General features: G+C 39.0%; 1 protein-coding gene and 1 long non-coding RNA gene across 4 annotated transcripts in view; one reads left to right on the top strand and one right to left on the bottom strand.

The window, feature by feature from the left end:
* Positions 1 to 4,933, bottom strand: part of LOC145722721 (uncharacterized) — a 35,908-nt gene extending 30,975 nt beyond the window's left edge. The window contains exon 1 of the long non-coding RNA XR_014147195.1: positions 4,798 to 4,933. This is a non-coding gene — a long non-coding RNA (uncharacterized LOC145722721). The remainder of the gene's footprint in view (positions 1 to 4,797) is intronic.
* Positions 1 to 19,402, top strand: part of SPINK5 (serine peptidase inhibitor Kazal type 5) — a 75,166-nt gene extending 55,764 nt beyond the window's left edge. For 2 of the 3 annotated variants that reach the window (XM_006732624.2, XM_081826882.1), the window contains 10 exons: positions 2,058 to 2,130; positions 2,947 to 3,074; positions 3,235 to 3,313; positions 6,839 to 6,966; positions 7,778 to 7,850; positions 8,936 to 9,063; positions 9,931 to 10,027; positions 12,962 to 13,092; positions 15,623 to 15,713; positions 19,096 to 19,402. In XM_006732624.2, the coding sequence (XP_006732687.2) occupies positions 2,058 to 2,130; positions 2,947 to 3,074; positions 3,235 to 3,313; positions 6,839 to 6,966; positions 7,778 to 7,850; positions 8,936 to 9,063; positions 9,931 to 10,027; positions 12,962 to 13,092; positions 15,623 to 15,713; positions 19,096 to 19,104 (937 nt within the window). In that variant the 3' untranslated portion in view covers positions 19,105 to 19,402. Of the gene's footprint in view, positions 1 to 2,057; positions 2,131 to 2,946; positions 3,075 to 3,234; positions 3,314 to 6,838; positions 6,967 to 7,777; positions 7,851 to 8,755; positions 8,843 to 8,935; positions 9,064 to 9,930; positions 10,028 to 12,961; positions 13,093 to 15,622; positions 15,714 to 19,095 lie in introns of all 3 variants that reach the window. The other variant, XM_031027365.2, reaches the window with a different exon arrangement.
* Positions 19,403 to 19,779: the final 377 nt, after the last annotated feature.

Raw genomic sequence — 19,779 nt, 5'->3', positions numbered from 1 at the left:
ATTTTGCCATTGTTATCAGTGTCATCTATCTTATAAGATACTTATCTGGAGTATTTAACAAAACACAACACAAATGGAATATTTTTTATGATCTTTGGAAATCACTCATCTGACAATAAATGGTTTTTGACTCTCTGCTATGTAACAGGCACTGCTCATGGACAAGCATTCTTGATGTGAACAACAAAAAGTTCCTGCCATGGAACTATAATATAATATAGAAAAGACAGATTATAAATAAATAAGGAGGGCGCCTGGGTGGCTCAGTTGGTTAAGCGACTGCCTTCGGCTCAGGTCATGATCCTGGAGTCCTGGGATCGAGTCCCACATCGGGCTCCCTGCTCAGCAGGGAGTCTGCTTCTCCCTCTCCCACTCCCCGTTTGTGTTCCCTCTCTCGCTGTGTCTTTCTCTGTCAAATAAATAAATAAAAAATCTTTAAAAAAATAAAAATAAAAATAAATAAATAAGGAAATAACTACATAGCACAAAGCCAGATAGTGATGAGGAAAATAAAAGAGAGTGAAGCAACAGAAAGGGATTGCAGTTGCTGCTTTGTTTATGGTGTTCAGGGCAGGCCTGACATGTGAGGGATACCTGTAAAAAGTGAGTGAAGTGAATCATCTGGACATCTGGAGGAAGAAAGTTTCAGGCAGAGCAAAAATCAATGCAAATTTCTGAAGATGTAAAATTGCCAAGCTCAAGAAACAGAAAGGAGGTCATCATGTCTCAAAATTATTGCACAGAAAATAGCAGAAAATGAGTTTGGAGAGATCAAATAAGGCTTTTTAGGCCAAGAGAAGGACATTGGATTTTATTCTATGTGTGATCAGAGGTCACTGGAGGCTTTTGATCAGAGCCATGATTATCACTAGAATTCCACTAAACTGAATCATTACAATACCCTCTTTTTCCAATAGTACTTGATAAAATGTCATGACTTTATATATGTTTGAATCTTCAGGATATGTTTTACTACCACTTTACTACACAAAGGGAACTCCCTAAAAAGAATGTATATATTCATGTTATGTACATTCATACACATGTTTGTTTTGTGTACAAAACCAAATGAAACTTTGAAAGAGATATAAGTATATTAGAGTTTTGAAATATTTGGATCTTGAGCCAACTGCATCAGAATGACCTGGCTCATTAAAAACCAGGCTAGAGTCCCAGTCTAAATCTTGTCAGTAAACATGTTGGGATGGTCAGTGGATCTGAATTTTTAAAAATCTCAGTGTTTCTTAATGCACATGAAAACTTTGGGGACCATTGAAATAAATATCTTATCAGAAAGGTAAGAGATTTAAAAAAAAAAAATGATCCTAAGGTACTTTCTAGATTACTTGTCTTCTTTCTATCTTGGGCTCCATACTTTAAGAAATAATATTCTAGGGGCGCCTGGGTGGCTCAGTTGGTTAAGCGACTGCCTTCGGCTCAGGTCATGATCCTGGAGTCCCTGGATCGAGTCCCGCATCGGGCTCCCTGCTCGGCAGGGAGCCTGCTTCTGCCTCTGACCCTCCCCCCTCTCATGTGCTCTCTCTGTCTCAAATAAATAAATAAAATCTTTAAAAAAAAAAAAGAAAAGAAATAATATTCTAATGGGTTGCCTTACTTGTCAAGGCACTAGAATGGTGAGTTGGTGGTGAATTAAAAACCACAACTAATGATGAAAAGATGAGGACACTGGGCTTAAGACCTGAAACTTGCCTCTAAATATCTGATGGGTTAATATCAAGAAGAGATAATGGATTCAGCAAACCCGTTCTGTGTTGTCCTGGGATTGTGAATGAAGTAAGGCTGAAGGGCAGACATTACACAGAGATAAATCTGGACACAAATAAAGGAGACTTTGAAATTACTTGAGTTGATCTACATATAATATCCATCATACGTACCCTGTGATGAGGAAGCTTCCTAATAACCAAGCTGACTGTCCACCTCAGGGATGCACAGAGATCCTCTGTGAAGGAGGTGGTTTCGGATACCCAAACTCTCAGGCTACTTCCAAACCTGAGTCTGGGTTAACAGGATGACTATTGATTCTTCTCTTCCAGGGAAAGAGAAGCCGAGGAAGAAAATAAACATTCTGGCTACAGATCAAATGGGACTGAATCAGCATCAGAAAAAGTGAGTCATTAACTAGATTTTAACAAGAATGATCTTTCTGTAAGTCAACCCTTGGCAATCAAAAATATGGAAAGAGAACGTCAATGTTGCCAACCAAGGTCTTTGCCCTAAGAAGATGAGAAGTCATCATACATGTCAATATTGCTGGTAACTTGTTCAATGGAGAAATTTAATGCCAAATGGAAATCTTTCAGTCTCACATATTGCAAAGCACTTTTACAAATAGTAGTTTATTTCATTGTCTGAACAACCTGGTCAAATACATTTTTTAACTTTATTTTATAGATGAGGAGAATGAGGCTCAGCTACTGTCACAAATTACTATCAACAGTGGCTTAACACAACGCAAATTCTCTCTGTGGAGGCTCTAGGGAAGATCTGTTTCATAGTCTTTTCTAACTTCTAGAGCTGCCTGCATTCCTTGGCTCGTGGCCACCTTTAAATCAGCAGGGGCCAGTTGAATTGTTTTCATGCTGCCTCACTCTGATCCTGACTTTCCTGCCCCCCTCTTTCTCTCATGAGAACTTCTGTGATTACACTGGGCCACCCAGATAATTCAGGATAATGTCTCCATGTTATGGGCAGCTAATTAGCAGTCTTAGTTCTATCCTCAACCTTAATTTGTCCTTATCATGTCAGGCTACATGTTTACAGTCCCCAGGAGTTAGGATGTGGACATGTTTGTAGGTCATTGTACTGCCTCCCAGCAAGGTTAAGTGGCTGCCTGACTCTCAAATCAAAATCTTCAGATTTTCAAGCCCAATCAAATACTATGTGAAAACAGCCATTTCCAATATAAACTTTCCTTCTTTTTAGGACACGTGTGATGAGTTTAGAAGCCAAGTAAAAAACGGACAACTTATCTGCACCCGAGAAAGTGACCCTGTCCAGGGTCTGGATGGCAAGACACACGGCAATAAGTGTGCGATGTGTAAGGACAAACTGTGAGTATTTTCAAAAATGAGCCTTTAACTGCAAATATTAAAGTCTGATAATCATTTCTCATCAGTCTGAGAAAATAACTTCTTTTTAAAAACAGATCTAATTATTAATGAGGTGTTTGTTCACTTTGGTTGAAATGTTTTTTTCCATTTTTCTTTCAAGGGAAAGGGAAGCAGCTGAAAGAAAAAAGAAAGAGCAGGACAACTTGAGAAACACAGGAGAAAAGAGCAATGAAAACCAGGTAGTGTGTGTTAGATGTACTAATACCTAAAGCTGGAAGCTTGGGGGTAAGGTTAATTCATTCAGCAAATATTTATGGAATGCCTACTCTGTCCCACTCATTGTGTACATAATGATGAACAGGAAAGCATGGCCAGATCTTGCAAAGAAATAGCATGCTATTTCAGTGCTCTGAAAGCAACTCTGGTGTAATTACCACCTATCTGTAGGACCAATGACCATCGCCAAGCTATTGTTATGATGAAGTGGATTTCTTCTCTGAAGTTTTATTTTTTTTTAAAGATTTATTTATTTATTTATTTATTGAGAGAGAGAGAAAGAGCATGTGTGTGTAGGTAGGGGGAGGGGCAGAGGGAGAGAATCTCCAGCAGACTCCCCACTGAGCACAGAGCCCAACATGGGGCTCCATCTCACGACCCGTGAGATCTCCACCTGAGCCGAAACCAAGAGTCAGACGCTTAACCGACTAAGCCACCCAGGCGCTCCTCTTCTCTGAAGTTTTAAAACAAATAATTAAGCAAATAGACACCAAAACTACAAATAAGAAAGCAAATATCAAAAACTTAGAGCTCCAGATGATAAATTCTTGACATGGCATTCCAGTGCCGTCTTGTATTCAATTAGGGCTTTAAAAATAATGTTCAATGCTTTACAACACTAACACATAGAATATGACACAGCACAATCTCTTCTAATCCATCAGTGGACTCCAGTTAGAAAAAGAGAAATCGTGAAGTCTCCCCAGGAAAGTTTTCCTGTTAATGAATGTTAATGAGGGAACTTTTCATTAGGTCTATACTGACTTACAAAATGAACCATTAATAGTAATTTTCATTTTAAAAAATATATGTTGGGAATATCATTTGGTAAATGAATGGCCTTGAGATAAGATTTTATTGTATAAATTCAAATCATCTCTACTGGCCATCTATTCTATTTATAATCTTAGTCAATATTTTTCTTTTTTTAACATCTATTTTAGAAATTTCAAACAAAAAATATTCTATATATTCATATATTAAAAATGTCCAGACATTTTGTGTGTTTGTGTGGCAAAAAGAGAGCTATGGTCTTACCTACATCTGCAAAGTTAAATTTTTTACAAATCACATGCATCATCATATTTAAACCTGCTGCTCTGAACAAAAGATTCACAACTGCTGTGTTTCAGTTTCAAAAAGGAAAAAGTTTTTTATTATTATTATAGAAACCTAATAGGAACAGAAGAAGAAAGGAATCTACACATAGATGAAAGTAATACTAGGCAATAAATGAGAGTAAGGCAAAGTTACATCAAATCAGATACTTACAGCATTCAACCTCATTAGCTGGGGAAGCCCTGTGGGAACAGCCAGGCTGGAGTCCCCGCTGAGAGGCCTGAGCTGAGCATCCTCCCCTCAGGTGAGACTTCCAACCGACCCTCCCCATAGAGCCATATTTATAGGGCAAATAATAGGGTTTGAAATTAAACATTTGTCTGCCTACCTGTAGTTTGCTGTGAGCTGCATTTCTATGTTACCATGTTTCTGTATTGTCAAGGAGCCTGGGCTGTGTCTGTCTGCCTCCCCTCCCAGATTCCATTCTAGGGGGCCAGTCCAGCCTTGAGCAGGAAGGGGTGTGAGACAAGATTTGTAGCTCTTGGCACCCAGAACAGAAGGGCCATCTGGAGGCCAGATAATACATTTCAAACAACCAGGCTCCCAAGGTTATTCACACAGCATGAGTCTAACAAACAACATTCCTTAGCCTGCTGGTGTACATGCAGATCCAGGTGGTCAGTTATGCGGGACAAATCATAATAATATTTATCCATACTGACCACCTACCCAGGACAAGCTTCCAGTTCTAGAGTAAATGTCAGGGAGATATAATGTACACATGGGGAATACAGTCAGTAACGTTGTAGTAACTCTGTATGGTAACAGATGGTAACTAGATTTATTGGGGTGACCATTTTGCAAAGTATACAAATGTCAAATCACTATGTTGTGTATCTGAAACTGATATCAATTATACGTCAATAAAAAATAAATAAGCCTTCCCAAAATCTATGCAGTAGGTGGTATTGATCCAGTTTTTCAGTTGAGAAAAACTCAGATAAGTTAACTACACACAGCTCATAATAATAAGAGCCAGAGATTGCACCCATAAAGCAAAGATGGAAGTACAGGCAGATGGGCACCATCATAAACACATATGTAAGTGGGATTTTGCATAGATGGAAAAAGAAATAATTCTAGCAACTTCCAAAAATGATGGCTGTGAGACATTTAGTATTTTGATCAAGAACTCCAGAGAACTTTTTTAATACTGCAAATAAAAGTAGGTCTGGAGTTGTTCAGGGGTATCACAATTTAAAGAAGGAAGGATAGGGGCACCTGGCTGCCTCAGTCAGTTGAGCGTCTGACTCTTGATTTTGGCTCAGGTCATGATCTCAGGGTCACGGGATCGGGCCCCGTGTCGGGCTCTATGCTCAGCATGGAGTCTGCTTGTCTCTCTCCCTCTGCTCCTCCCCCCACTCACACTCTCTCTCTCTCTAAAATAAATAGATAAAATCTCTCGAAAGAAAGAAAGAGAGAGAGAAAGGAAGGAAGGAAGGTGGGAAGGAAGGGAGAAAGGTGGGAAGGAAGGAAGGAAGGAAGGAAGGAAGGAAGGAAGGAAGGAAGGAAGGAAGGAAGGAAGGAAGGAGAAAGAAAGAAGGAAGGGTAACTGCCATCCACGTCACTAGCAGTATTTTTCAAGGTGATTTTCCCATATATTTCCTTTGGCTCTTTGAGCTTACAGGTAGTTAATGACAAATTTCTGTAGATGTCCAAAAATTTCATCAGAGGCAGATCCTGTGGATTCATTTTCACTGCCTTCTTTTTAAGGTTCTTATTTTTCAGTGAATATAAAAGGCAGCTTTATCTTTTTACAAGTGTTTAGGAGTTTTATTCTCTGCCAGGTAAAAGCGCAGAAAATAACAAAGCTTGTTACCCGATTTCTGATCACAATTCCAACATTGGCTTTATTTAATCTCTCTGAGCCTTATTTTCTCACCTATAACATGAGGATAATGAGTGTTTATCATCAATAAAATGAGGATAATGAGTGTTTATCTTGTGTGCTCTTAGCAAACAACAAAATGCCTGGCATATAATAAAATATTATTTTGTTCTTGAGGAACAGAGCGTCTATCATTTCATTTCAGGGCTTACTTATGTGTGGAGTAATGAGGAGGCTACAGGGAGACAGGTTTGGGGCTCAGCCTGCTAAAAATTGCATTAACACAGTAGAGGCTGCCCTAGGCAGTCGTGAAATTCCACCAAAGTCATTATTTGAGAGGGACACTATGGAGAGGATTCTAACTTCCTACGCAGATATTGAATAAAGAGCCTTTAAAACACATTCCATCCCTAAAATTCTGTTTTCTCTAGATGTTTATTTCCCCCCTCAAGTATTATGAGCTTATATCTCACAAATTATGTTCTAAATTTTCGAGCTCAGACTATTCATGGTAACATCTTTTTTCTGTTTCTCTTGGCAGGATCAGTGCCATGAATTCCGGAATATGGTGAGAGAGGGGAAGTTTATCTGCACCAGAGAAAACAACCCTGTTCAGGGTCCAGATGGCAAGATGCACATCAACAAGTGTGCTATGTGTCAGAGCATCTTGTACGTGAAGAGGTTTATCGACCAATTTGATGGGTTTTGCTTGTTTGCAAGGAGATGGTTCTTTTTAATTTAAAACTTAAGGCCCTGGGCATTGCACATGAAAAACAGACAAAGCCTTCCCTTTAGAAGAGGACAGTGAGCTTCCAGAACACTCTCGCAAGAAATGTTTCCTTTGATGATGAGAAGCGTAATCATACCCGGAGCATCTGGGACAGGGAGACAGCTGTTGTATGGTGCCCAAATCCCGGGCTTTCAGAGAAGTCCATCAGCTGAGTAACCACATACTTCCTCTTTTATGTAAAGGCAGCAATTTCTACATGATAGACTTTTCGTAGTGATTCAAGGAGATAATATGCTTCAAACATTTATAAACTTGAAGCAATATAACTACATAAAGAAAATCAATATTGGAAAGTTCAGTTCTAATTGAATATGGAAAAGAGAAAGGAGGAAGGAAGCAACTCTACATGAGAGAGAAAAATACATTGTATTTTTCCTTAATAAAATATTTTATTAATAAAATATTTTATTAAGCATAGCACTCTGGATGACAGTGTAGTAACCGAATTTATGGAAGTCGATAGCATTGCCACAAATGCACTATGAAAATTCCAACAGTTAAGACTCATTAGTAAAAAAGAAAAAAAAAGTATTTTAGGTATTTTTTTCAGATATGAGAAAATAGTGTTAGATTTGCTAAGGTTTAGAATTAGAGAAATACTTCATTTAAAAAGCTCAGTAAAAACAAACAAACAAAAAAACTCAGTAAGAACCCTATAAAAAAACAATCCTATCCTTTTTTATTCTGCAGTGAGCGAGAAGCTAGTGAAAGAAAAAAGAATGACGAAGAAAAATCAAGTGCCAAGCCCTCAGATGATGCAAAGGTCATTTCTTAAAAGATGCGAAGATAACTATTTTGCCTTTCATCCTCAGAATCTGACATTCTCCTCTGGTTTTTTGGATAATAAAAATGCCAATGTTTTGCTTCAAAGAAAATAGACTTTGCTAATATTTCATTTTGGTTATAACAACATTTTTGTCTGGCTTTAAGTTTAATATTTTTCTCAGTTTTGTAGAGAATTTGCCCTCAGTGTACATCAAATATTGCTCTCCTCTTTGGGAGAAATATGGATTGAAAAAATAGAGTGTAAAATTCTTTCACCTCAACTGCATGCTTTCCTCTGACATAAATGTGAAATGAGGCTTCGGGTAGCTTGTTGACATTGATTTTTACAATTCAGGTAACATACACTAATTACAAAGCCTCCCCTTTAGCTTCTCTCCTTGATGTCTTTTTTTTCTGTTTCCTCCAGATAGCTTTCTCAGCATCAACAAATCAGTAGTGTGTATGCATGATGCTGCCTCTTCTATTTACTTTTCAAGCCTGCAAAGAAGACATCTTCATTCAGTCCTTTGCAGTGATAATCATATTTGTGGCATTAGATTCCTGTGATATTGTCCTTTGGTCAAGAGTAAAGCTCCTGTGGGATGCTTGGGTGGCTCAGTTAGTTAAAGCGTCTGCCTTTGGCTCAGGTCATGGTCCCAGGATCCTGGGATCGAGTTCCACATCAGGCTCCTTGCTCAGCGGGCGGCCTGCTTCTCCCTCTGCCTGCCGCTCCTCCTGCTTGTGTGCTCGTGCTCTCTCTCTCTGACAAATAAATTTTTTAAATATCTTAAAAAAAAAAAAGAGTACAGCTCATGTGGAAAAGGAGGGGAAGGAAGGAAGGAAGCTAGGAAGGAAAGGGTGAGGGAGACATGATCTATTAAGTGTTCTGCTCTGCATTTCTAGGACCCAGGAAGAAAAGTTCAGAATGAAGTGGGGTTGGAAATTTTAAAGTCTAGGCGTTCCTTGGCCTCCATTGCCAGGATAAGGGCAGTGAGTCTGAGCTCAGAGCTAAGAAAGGACTTTCTAAGACCAAGTTTTAGAAAGGGGAAAAATCCTGTTCACTTCCCCTTTCTCATTTTCTAGGACGAGTGCAGTAACTTTCGGCAGTACGTGAGGAATGACCGGCTCATGTGCACTCAAGAGAATGACCCCGTGCGTGGTGCTGATGGAAAATTATACAAAAACAAGTGCCACATGTGCAGAACGATCATGTGAGTAAGAGGATCCTGTTACCCCTCCAGCTAGTGGGGGAATTGTGTAATTTTTTATTTTCATTTTTATTTTTCAGTGCAAAAGGTGTTTTTATTAAGGCATGGGGACAGGACCCATGGGAACAGCATCTTTAGAAGTTGCCGATTAAATAAATGTGTGCTCATGAATCCGTGGCGTCCTTAAAATAAGTCTTTAGACTCGAGGCCCTTACGTTGAGAACACTTGATATAGGAGACAGGAAATCCATATGTGAATTCTAACCAGGATATTTACTAGCTGTGTCACTGGATAAAACTTTTGTCAACTCTCAGGATCATAACTACAAGAAAATCTTCCAAATCTTTGTTCCACAACTGGATCAGACTCAACAGAAAAGTCTTTTTCCGAAATAACAGATTTTTACCCCCCAAAATGTACTTGGCAAAAAATTCAGGGCTAAGGAATTTGTTGTTTAGAAGGGGTTTCTAGGTTATTTTGATGAACAACTATATTTGGGGACCAATGGACATGATAGATACTGATGACGATAGTTATGGAAACACTGTGAACACAATTGTAATAATCAGTATTTTTTTAGCTCTTTGTAGTACATTCCTGGAGACAGGAATTATCAATACTACCCTCTTTTTAAGTTCTAGAAAAGATAAGCTCAAGGCATTTAAGCAACTTGTCCAAGGTCATACATCTAGTAAGTGATGAGTGCTCTCAACCAGTTCCCCATTGTGTACTTTTCTTTACATCATCCTCTGGCTGAATGTTCTGCGGTTCTATCATATTTTATTTAGGATGGCATAGCTTCCACTGGAAGTTACAGGCGCTAGTCTTTGTGGCTATAACTTTAAATTACTTTTCGTCTTCTTCTGTAGTCAAAAAGAAGCTTTGGAAAGGGCAAGAATTCAAGAGAAATCATTCCACGTTAGATCTATGGACGAAAACAGCCCAACTTCCTCCACTTCTTTTCTGGTAAGAATGACTACTCCTGAAAAGCTACTTATTAAGTTGATGCATTTGTTTGGGGTCTGTTGCCAATCTGCCCTCCCCCCCCCCACCACCACCCATGAGCTTCATTTCCATAAAGAGGCCTTGGAAAGGTGAATTCAGTGTAGCTCCAAACCCTTTGTGTATAGTTCCAAGCTCAGTGAGAGTTCTGGGAATGTCTCATCAGTGCATTATTATGTGCTCTTTTAGATTATTAGCCCTGTTCCAAGCCAATTTAGTACATTATTGAAATTTTAAAACGTGGGTGTATCATGAATGTGGCTTATTGCACATATGGTCAGATAAGTAGTTAGGAGCCTCAGTTCTGTAATTTCAGCAGGCCAAAAAGACTCCTCACCCAGCTTCCTGTCTCTCCCCCTCCCCAAATCAACCCTCTTCCCAATAGCCTAAAGAGGGGTGCGCGGAGCCTTTTCACACCTGTGAAATTCCACTAATTAGCGATTCACAGTGGTTAAAACTTGTTTATTCAAAATACAAGCTGATGTCCTTCAGTAACATACACCTTAGTGTAAATTAGCCTAACAGGTTTGCTTTTTTAGAGCTTTGCCAAAGTGAGGAATAAAAAGGAGGAAAGGGAATAAGAGCATATTCATGAAGTATATTCATGAAGTAGCATATCAAATTGGCCTCTAAAAGTGAAACTTTAGCATCTAGTCTGATGACCCAGAAAAAAAAAGAAAAGTATCAAACATGAATTTAATCTTATTATTTGCCGAATTTAAGTAGGATAGTAGATGAGTTGCCCTAGTGAAATATATACTAATTACAGATTTCTAGTAAACTAGATGCTACCCTAGGAATCCTGTAAGCATGGAGAGAAACTATTCACAAAATCTGTTCTTTTTCCCTCTAGATATAATTGACATATAACACTGTGTAAATTTAATATGTACAGTGTGTTAATTTAATACACTTTTAGGTTGCAAAATGATACCACCGTAATGTCAACAAACACCACCATCACCTCACATAATTACTATTTGTGTGTGTGTGGTGAGAACATTTAAGATTTATTCACTTACCAACTTTCAAGTGTATAATACAGAATGATTAGCTATAATCACCATGCTGTACATTACACCCCCAGGACTTATTCATCTTATAAGTGAGAGTTTGTACCCTTAAAAAAAAAGTTTGTACAAAGAAGCCTGTCGTTGCTTCTTTGTAATGCTTTATCCTAGTAGTTTTGAACCTTGTAGCAGCAGATACCTGAAAAAAAATGCTAAAGATATATCTGGTTCATTCCTACCTTTGCCAGTGATTCATAGAAGGTGCTTGTCTAAATTCTCCCTGAATATCTACCAATATGGAACTCACCATATTCTAAAGCAGTCCACTGGATTTTTTAAATTTTATTTTAGAGAGAGAGGGAGAGATATCCTTGGTATTTTCTTACATAGTCTATCAACTCTGAACCGATTATGGTTGATTTCACCTTCAGAGCAGACCCTGGCTCCAACCACCTCTCAAAGTCCCTCTCCCTCCCCTTCTGCCCCTCTCCCCACTTGCATGCACATGCATATGTGTGTGTATGTGCACGCGTGCTCTCTCTCTCTTTCAAATAAAATAAATATTGGGAAGAGAGGCAGAGGGGGAGGGAGAGGGCCAAACCAACTCCACGCTGAGCGTGAGCCCAAAGCGGGGCTCCATCTCATGACCCCGAGATCTTGACCTGAGCCAAAACCAAGAGTCAGCCACTCAACAGCCTGAGCCACCTAGGCACCCCTGGATGTTTGAATTATTTATCAAAACAAACTAACAAACAAGTACTTCTTTATGCCTCTGGAAAGAATACCTACAGATATGATACTATTAGATTTTCTATTTCTTTGTTTCAGAAAGTTGTTTTGAAGGAATTTTTTTTTTAAAGATTTTATTTATTTATTTGAGAGAGAGAGAATGAGAGACAGAGACCACGAGAGGGAAGAGGGTCAGAGGGAGAAGCAGACCCCCCGCTGAGCAGGGAGCCCGATGTGGGACTCGATCCCGGGACTCCAGGATCATGACCTGAGCTGAAGGCAGTCGCTTAACCAACTGAGCCACCCAGGCGCCCCATGAAGGAATTTTTTAATTTCATCTAAGTTGTCAAGTTTATTGGCATATAGTTATAACATTTCCACATTATCCTTTTATATCTATATATAGTGAAACCCCCATTTTATTTTTAATATTGGTAATGTATATTTCTTGCCTTTTTATCGATTTTGCAAGTGGTTTTTCAATTTATTAATCTTTTCAAACAACCAGTGTTTTGCTTTGTCGTTTTCTATTTCATATATTTCTCTTCTGTATTATTCTTTTCTTCTATTTTCTTTGAGCTTAATTTGTTTATTATTTGCTAGCTTCTTTTTTTTTAAGATTTTATTTATTTATTTGACAGAGAGAGAGAGCGTGCACAAGCGAGGGTGGGGGGAGCAGGCAGAGGGAGAGGGAGAAGCAGGCTCACCGCCAAGCAGGGAACCTGACCTGGGGCTCCATCCCAGGACCCCGAGATCATGACCTGAGCCGAAGGCATCCGCTCAACCAACTGAGCCACCCAGGAGCCCCCATTTGCTAGCTTCTTGACATGGAAGTTTAGATCATTGATCTTAAAGCTTTCTTCTTTGCCAATTATGTATTTATTTACAACTTTCCTTCAAATCACTGCTTTAGCTGCTGTGATTTGGTAGTTTATATTTTTATTATCATTCAGTTTAAAACATTTCTACATTCCATTATGAGTACCTTGAGTCATGAGTTATTTATAAGTGTGTTGGTTGATTTTTAAATAGTGAGTTTCTATGACCTATGTTACAGTTCCTTTACTAATGTTTTATTCAGATGTGACTGAGGAAATTAAAAGATTTTTCCATTCCTGAGTGCCATTGAGTAAATCTGATATATGTTTTACTTCTTCAGGATTCTGAGATGTGCAAACATTACCGAGTATTGCCCAAGATGGGTTACCTTTGCCCAAAGAATTTACAGCCTGTCTGTGGTGATGATGGCCAGACATACAACAATCCCTGCATGCTCTGTCATGAAAACCTGTAAGTATACATGTTGTACTATATCTTCAAGTGGAGAGGTTCTTGACTATGGTGTCGACCCATAGGACTGCTTTCATACCAATTGGAGGTGCGTTGCACCAATTTACTAATCATAGCAGTTAAAAATTCAAATTTTGTGGATGATCTTATTCAAATATAAAATAGGATGGAGGCTATCCTTTTGATTAAGTTGCTTATATACTTTACTGAGTGGAAGAGAAAGGAAAAAGTGGTGGGGTTGCAACAATTAGAGAAAGTCTCTATTAGCCCACGTACAGTCATGGGAATGTGAACATCGTCCACGCGTTGTGTAAAAAGAAAAAAAGTTGAGAATCATTGCTGTGTTGAGTCCGCCTGGCCAATAATCTCTCCTGGGCCGTCTGGCTACCGGATAGTCACATATTTTCCAACCTCTCCAAGTCTTCTTCTTGGAGCAGAAGTGGTCTCATTCAAGAGAAAGCCCCTGGAACAAATGGCAAATGGTGGACTTGGTGTGGGCACTCAGATTTATTACTGTCTGTGCATCTGTGGCCATGTTATCTCATCATTCTCAGATTCACTTTTTCCACTGAGGAAGTGCAGGCCATTCTCTGAGCTAGCTGGCTTCACTGGGTTTTTAAGAAGAATTGAATTGCCATTTTTATTTAAAATTACATATGAGGAATTTGTTTTAATACTGTAGTTATGGGTTTTAGCTTTTTGCTTTTCTGCTCAAATACTGTCTTATCTTCACCTCCATTCATCTGCCTTACATTTTACCAGCTTTAAGTGAAAGCGTGGTGACAAATCTTGACTCTTCCATCGCACTCCCACCCCACCCATATTTACACTGTAGTCCGTGTATGTTCTTGCCTTCTGGGGACACGATAAGCAAAGCCCAGAATGTGAGGATGGGACATTCTGCAGTTTATACACTTAGCATAACATCTGAATATGAGTGCTTTGTGTGTTCTCACATCTGTAAGACACTCGCACATTCACTCTCTTGCTGAATCCTCACTACATGCTATGAGTGCTATTATCTTCGCTGTACAGAGGGCGAATCTAAGGTTCAGAGAGTCCAGGTAACTTGTTTAAAGTCACAAAGCTAGGAAGTAGATTAGACAGGATTTTCACCCTGTTGGTTTGGGTCTAAATACAGTTCTCTTTTCTCTCCACTACACTACTGTTATATCCAAGGTAGTCAAGGGATCAAAAGTTCCTTTGATGATGAGAAAGTTACCTCTTTCCAGAAAAGAAAAGAAAATGAAGCAACATTAACAATTTGTCTGCATAATATTTATGGGTACATGAATCTCCTGAATTCCCTCCATGGATCTTACAGAGTTTTAAGAATTAAGAAATCTCCATTTAAGAAATGAATGCAACCATTCAGGAATTTGTTACTATATATGCCTTATCTTCAGCCCAGAAATTCTTCAACTTCCCTTTATTGTAAATGTCGGGGCCTAAATTATCCACCCAGTGTTCTTTAAGCATTCCATTAACTGTATAAACCCGTAACAAGTGACACTTTAGTCAAGGGAACTTTAGAGTCAGAAACTTCAATGGTAAAAATATTAATAAAGCATGGCTCAGGTTGGATTGTTTAGCTAAAGGAACTGGTAGTATATATTATAGAGGGAGGATCCAGGCTGTCCCAGGCAAGAGGAAACAGTATTGGTTTCTGTGGTCTTAGAGGGAAGCCATTTCAACTTGAGCAATGTCCAAAGACAAGTCAAACTGCCTTGATAGACAGTGAGTTTCCCATCACCAGAAGCAAACAAGCAGATGTTTGATATGAAATATTTAAGAGAGGCATTGAAATTCATACCTTTTAAGATTTTTTCCAGCTATAAAACTCGACCTGTATGATTACATATTATTGTATTTTATAAAATCTATATTCTATATGCATTTTACATATTTTTATTATATATATGTATTGTATTTTGTAATCCCACATTATAGGTACTCAGTAAAATGAAGCTTCTCTGTGGGATTCAGTTTTCCCATCCGTAAAATAATGGCTTCTGGAATAGACGGTCTCCAAGTTTCTTTCTTTTTTTTTTTTTAAAGATTTTATTTATTTATTTGACAGCGAGAGAGACAGTGAGAGAGGGAATACAAGCGGGGGGGTGGGAGAGGGAGAAGCAGGCTTCCTGCTGAGCAGGGAGCCCAATGCGGGGCTTGATCCCGGGACCCTGGGATCATGACCTGAGCCGAAGGCAGATGCTTAACAACTGAGCCACCCAGGCGCCCCTCCAAGTTTATTTCTAACATTGAACAATTTCATGAGTATATAGGTGAATGAAAGGTGATGGAATGAATCCAGGACTGGGGAACGAATCTGGGGCTGAATCTGAAGAGAGAGAGACAAAACCTGGGTGATTCCTACTGGGAAATAGTTGAATTCAGATCCCGGGTCCTACTTGTAATTTCAGTTCTGGTTTGATGCCCACACGTCACCCCCATTGATCCTTGTTTGTTTTCTTTTCTCATCATAACTGTCAGTTTTTCCATCTTTTTAATTTCCTCTGCTCTGTTTTAGAATACGCCAAACTAATACACACATACGCAGTGAAGGGAGGTGTGAAAAGAACAGCACCCCAGAAACAACCCCTCTCGATGTGCCAGCATCTGTAAGTACACTGCGTCCCCATTACACGGCCAGAGCCAACTGGTTCTGCTTCTGTGTCTGCCACCGACCGATGGACATTTCTCTGGCTGGGGCAGTGATACTGGCTCAGAATTGGTCACATCTTCATTGTGAGGATAATTAAGTAATCACTGAAATATGCGGGGATAATAATATAATAGTTAATATTTTTAAGTGCTTACTGTTAACTGGGATCATTAATAGATTGTTTATGAGCAAGGTCCCTCACATAACACTTTTGCAAAGTAGGTTTTATATCCTGTGATTTACTATAAAGAGAGAAGAAAAGATTGAGGGAGGTCACATAGGGATGGAACTGAATTTCAACCATTTCTGTAAAACCCCCACGTTCTCACACTCAACATTGCATTTAACTGTTTCCCAACATGAAAAGCTGGCCTTTTCATTTAAATCCCTGCAAGGATTTTTTTTTATTATTATGTTCAGTTAGCAAACATATAATACATCATTAGTTTTTGATGTAGTGTTCAGCGATTCATTAGTTGTGTGTAACACCCAGTGCTCTTCACCACATGTGCCCTCCTTAATGCCTGTCACCCTGTTACCCCATCCCCCCCATCCCCCTCCCTTCTGTAACCGTCAGTTTGGTTCCCAGATTCCAAAGTCTTTCATGGTCGTGTCCTCAAATGCAATCACCAGAGAGAACAGCAAACTCAATAATGTCTGTCAAAACATCCTTGCAGCCTGCAAGATTGACAGACTTTATCGAGTTCGCCATTCTCCCTGGTGATTGCATTTGAGGACGCTCTTCCTCGGGCAAGATGATATGTAACTTGGGGGAAAATGTAGGAATTTTCAAACAAGAAAAAATGTTTGTTACCAGCCAAATATGGGTTTAAATTCCAGTTTTTTAGATTTCTCATATATGAGACCTTTGGCAAATCAAATATCTAAACCAAAGATCTCACCAAGTTATTGAAAATACTCAGTAAGTACTGACTTTTAAGCATTTGGCAGTGTCTACAAACTAATGGCATTTATTATTATTATCACTATTATTATTATGCCAAAGAGACCAAAGTATGAACTTAGAGAAAGGGAAGAGTCCATAGTGGAAACTTAGAGAAACAGATCCTGGCACAGCGCTTATGTATGTTTAATAATTATAATGGATTATAGTTTAATAACCTTATATTTGATGTTAAAAATATATATATATTCAATAAAAACAAAATATTCTAATAAATTATATTTACTAAATAAATATTTATTATTATTCACAACTGGTTTCACTCCATTCCACTGCCACAGAAAGCTCTGGCAATAATGGAACTGGAGACTACTCTGCCAGATTTGGAACTCCTAAGCAACACTAGATGAGACTGCATTCATAAGAACTACTCAGTGAGTCTTGATATGGGACCCTGGAAAAACAAGAGATGGAAACTCAGTGGTTTTGGTTTTACATTAGCAGCTGGAAGGCCAGATGGGGTAGGCAGAGTATTGGGGTGAAGCCCGAAGACCTTCATCTTTCCTCCTGTGGGCTTGACAGTCATCTGTTACACATCCATAAGGAGACGGTATCAACTTTTGCTCTAGACCCCATATTGTGTGTGCTGTCTTATTACATATAAATTCTTAGTGGTTTGCTCCTTTTTTATTAACAGAATATAGTATCCTTCTCACACACATACCTAATTACATGTAACTCAGGACAGTAGGTAAAAATCATCTTTATGTGAATCCTAAAGATCACACTTTAGACCACATCTTGCTGTACTCTCATGTAGACAACTTGACAAAAACTACTTTATGAGAAATTTGCCATAGGGTATTACTGATAAGATGTATTTATTCAAATAAGGAAGAATCTTGACAGGGCTAAGCATAAAAGGTTTTGTGAGAGAGTTTCTTCTTTTCCTTTTTGGGTGTTTTCTTTCCACTAGAATTATGTAACATATTATTAATGACAGGACTTATTTATGGTGTTAAGATGATGGAATAAATCATTAGAACAAAAGGTGTCCTGAACATGGGTTCAGTTCCCTCTGTATGATTCAGGGGTGTGATCTTGGATATACTAAGGTGTCCAAGTGGGTCATGGCCCAGCATTGCTCTTATAACTATGATGCATGCATATCCTGGAGGTTGAAAGCAATTGCCTGAACTTTGTTCCTGTATAGAAAGAATCTCTAAGAGAGTCTGGAATTTGAAGAATGAATAAAAGGCCAGGCAGTCACTACTTTCCTAGAAAAATAGACTGAAGATCCTAGAATGTATACTCATGCTTAGTATCTAGGAAGTACTTTCTATTATACAGTAACTCCTAAGATTTATGTAACTCAGAATTTTATGTGCTCTTCCCTGTATGCATTCTCACAGTAGGACTGTGATTAGGGCAGGGATTATTATCTTTCCCATTTTATAGAAAATCAGCCTACGGGAGACCCTGCAATTATCAGTTATTCAACATTCTATTTTGCATCTGGTTTAGATCTTCTGGCTTCATAGCTTATGCTCTGCCACCATCCCTTAGTTGTCAGGAAATTCTGAAAACCAGGGGCTCTAGAAGAGGGATTACATAGCTCAATTAAATAAAAATTAGCTACCTTGAAAGGACATTTCTCTGTTAAGGAAAATACTAATACTATTTTGTGAGATGAATAAATGACTATTCTCAATTCCATGACAAAGCTTTTCGAAGATACCACAAGACCATAGATGGCCACCCTCAAACCAAAGGAAATCTCCTGGGGTGGATGTGACAACTAAAATGGAGGTCTGGGTTGGAACAATAGCACTACTGCTCCAGGCTGACACTGTGCAGTTACCTGGGAAAAAACTTCCTGAGGCCCTTACCTTCTTTTGAAAAATGTTTAGGTGTTGATTCACTCTTTTAAATGTCCATTTCAAGAGTGTATGAATATTGGATGAGTCAGGCAAGCAAGTTAGCTGATTAAATTCTTATGGCCTCAAACAACTTATAATAGTAAAGCATTAGTGTTGGAGGAATTGGATTTAAGTTCTGACCCAGTGTGAGACCTTGGCAAGTCACTAACCTTCTCTGGAGCTCTGTTCCGTCCTCTGTGAAACGATGTTACTGACACCTACCTCTTTTCATTAGCAGGGTCTGGTCACACATGATCACACATGATGATGAGGGTCACACATGATCAAGGGCAGAGTTAGTATTTGTATCTACTGCTGCAGGCAGTGTGTACTAGGTGCTCGGTACTCATTGAATCAATTGGATAAAATGTGAAAGTGATCGTAAATGGTGAGTTCTTGGCAGACTGCAAGGATGTATGGATTTCTTTGACTACAGTACACCTGTAGATGTAGAACCCACATATCTATAGTATCTCTCAGTTTCTAGCACCTAACCTACCCATCTTCTCTTCCAGGACAAATGATGGAAGAATTGGTGAAAGCCAGGAGGGAAAATATATGCCCCAATTCTGAATCGCCTAACCCTCACCATCTGTATAGAGAAAGAATTCTTCAGAGCCTGTCTTATTTACTATAGAAAATAATACAGAGCTGTTGGGGGAATGGACTCACTGACTTCCAGTCTTTCCCGTCTCTTTCCTCCTAGATTCTGTGATCTGAGGGCACAGAGACATCTCCATCTGTCTGTGCTTGAAAACCTCCTGATCACAATGCTGTCTGTTCAAATACTTGTTCAATAAAAGTAAACCCAGCAGAACACCATTTCTGGGATTCGTCACTGCCTGGATAATAGGAACTTTTTTTTTTTTTTTTTACAGAAGCCAAAAACTCTACCCTTTTGTCTTGCTAAGCTATTGGTGGACACAGAATGCTCACTTTTTTCAGATTCAAGTTGCTGTCATAGTTGGGAAGACATGTCTAAAAGGGAGGTAGGGAGGTATGGGCTCCCTGGCATTCAAGAGCTGTGTAAGACTAAACCAGCTATGAATCACTTTCAGTACCTGTCACCTTACCAGCTCTCCTGCCTACCTTCTGTACTTCCACAGAGCGTAACTACCACTGTTACACAGATACCATCCAAAGACACAAACCAGTAGTTTCTCATATTCAGTCATGTTGCTCCTTGACTATTTCCTCTA

Source organism: Leptonychotes weddellii, chromosome 7, assembly GCF_054177405.1.
Source record: "Leptonychotes weddellii isolate Sample4059 chromosome 7, ASM5417740v2, whole genome shotgun sequence".
NCBI classification, from domain to species: domain Eukaryota; kingdom Metazoa; phylum Chordata; class Mammalia; order Carnivora; family Phocidae; genus Leptonychotes; species Leptonychotes weddellii.
Note: the sequence above shows the minus strand (reverse complement) of the source record. Positions and strands in the feature narration are given on the sequence as shown.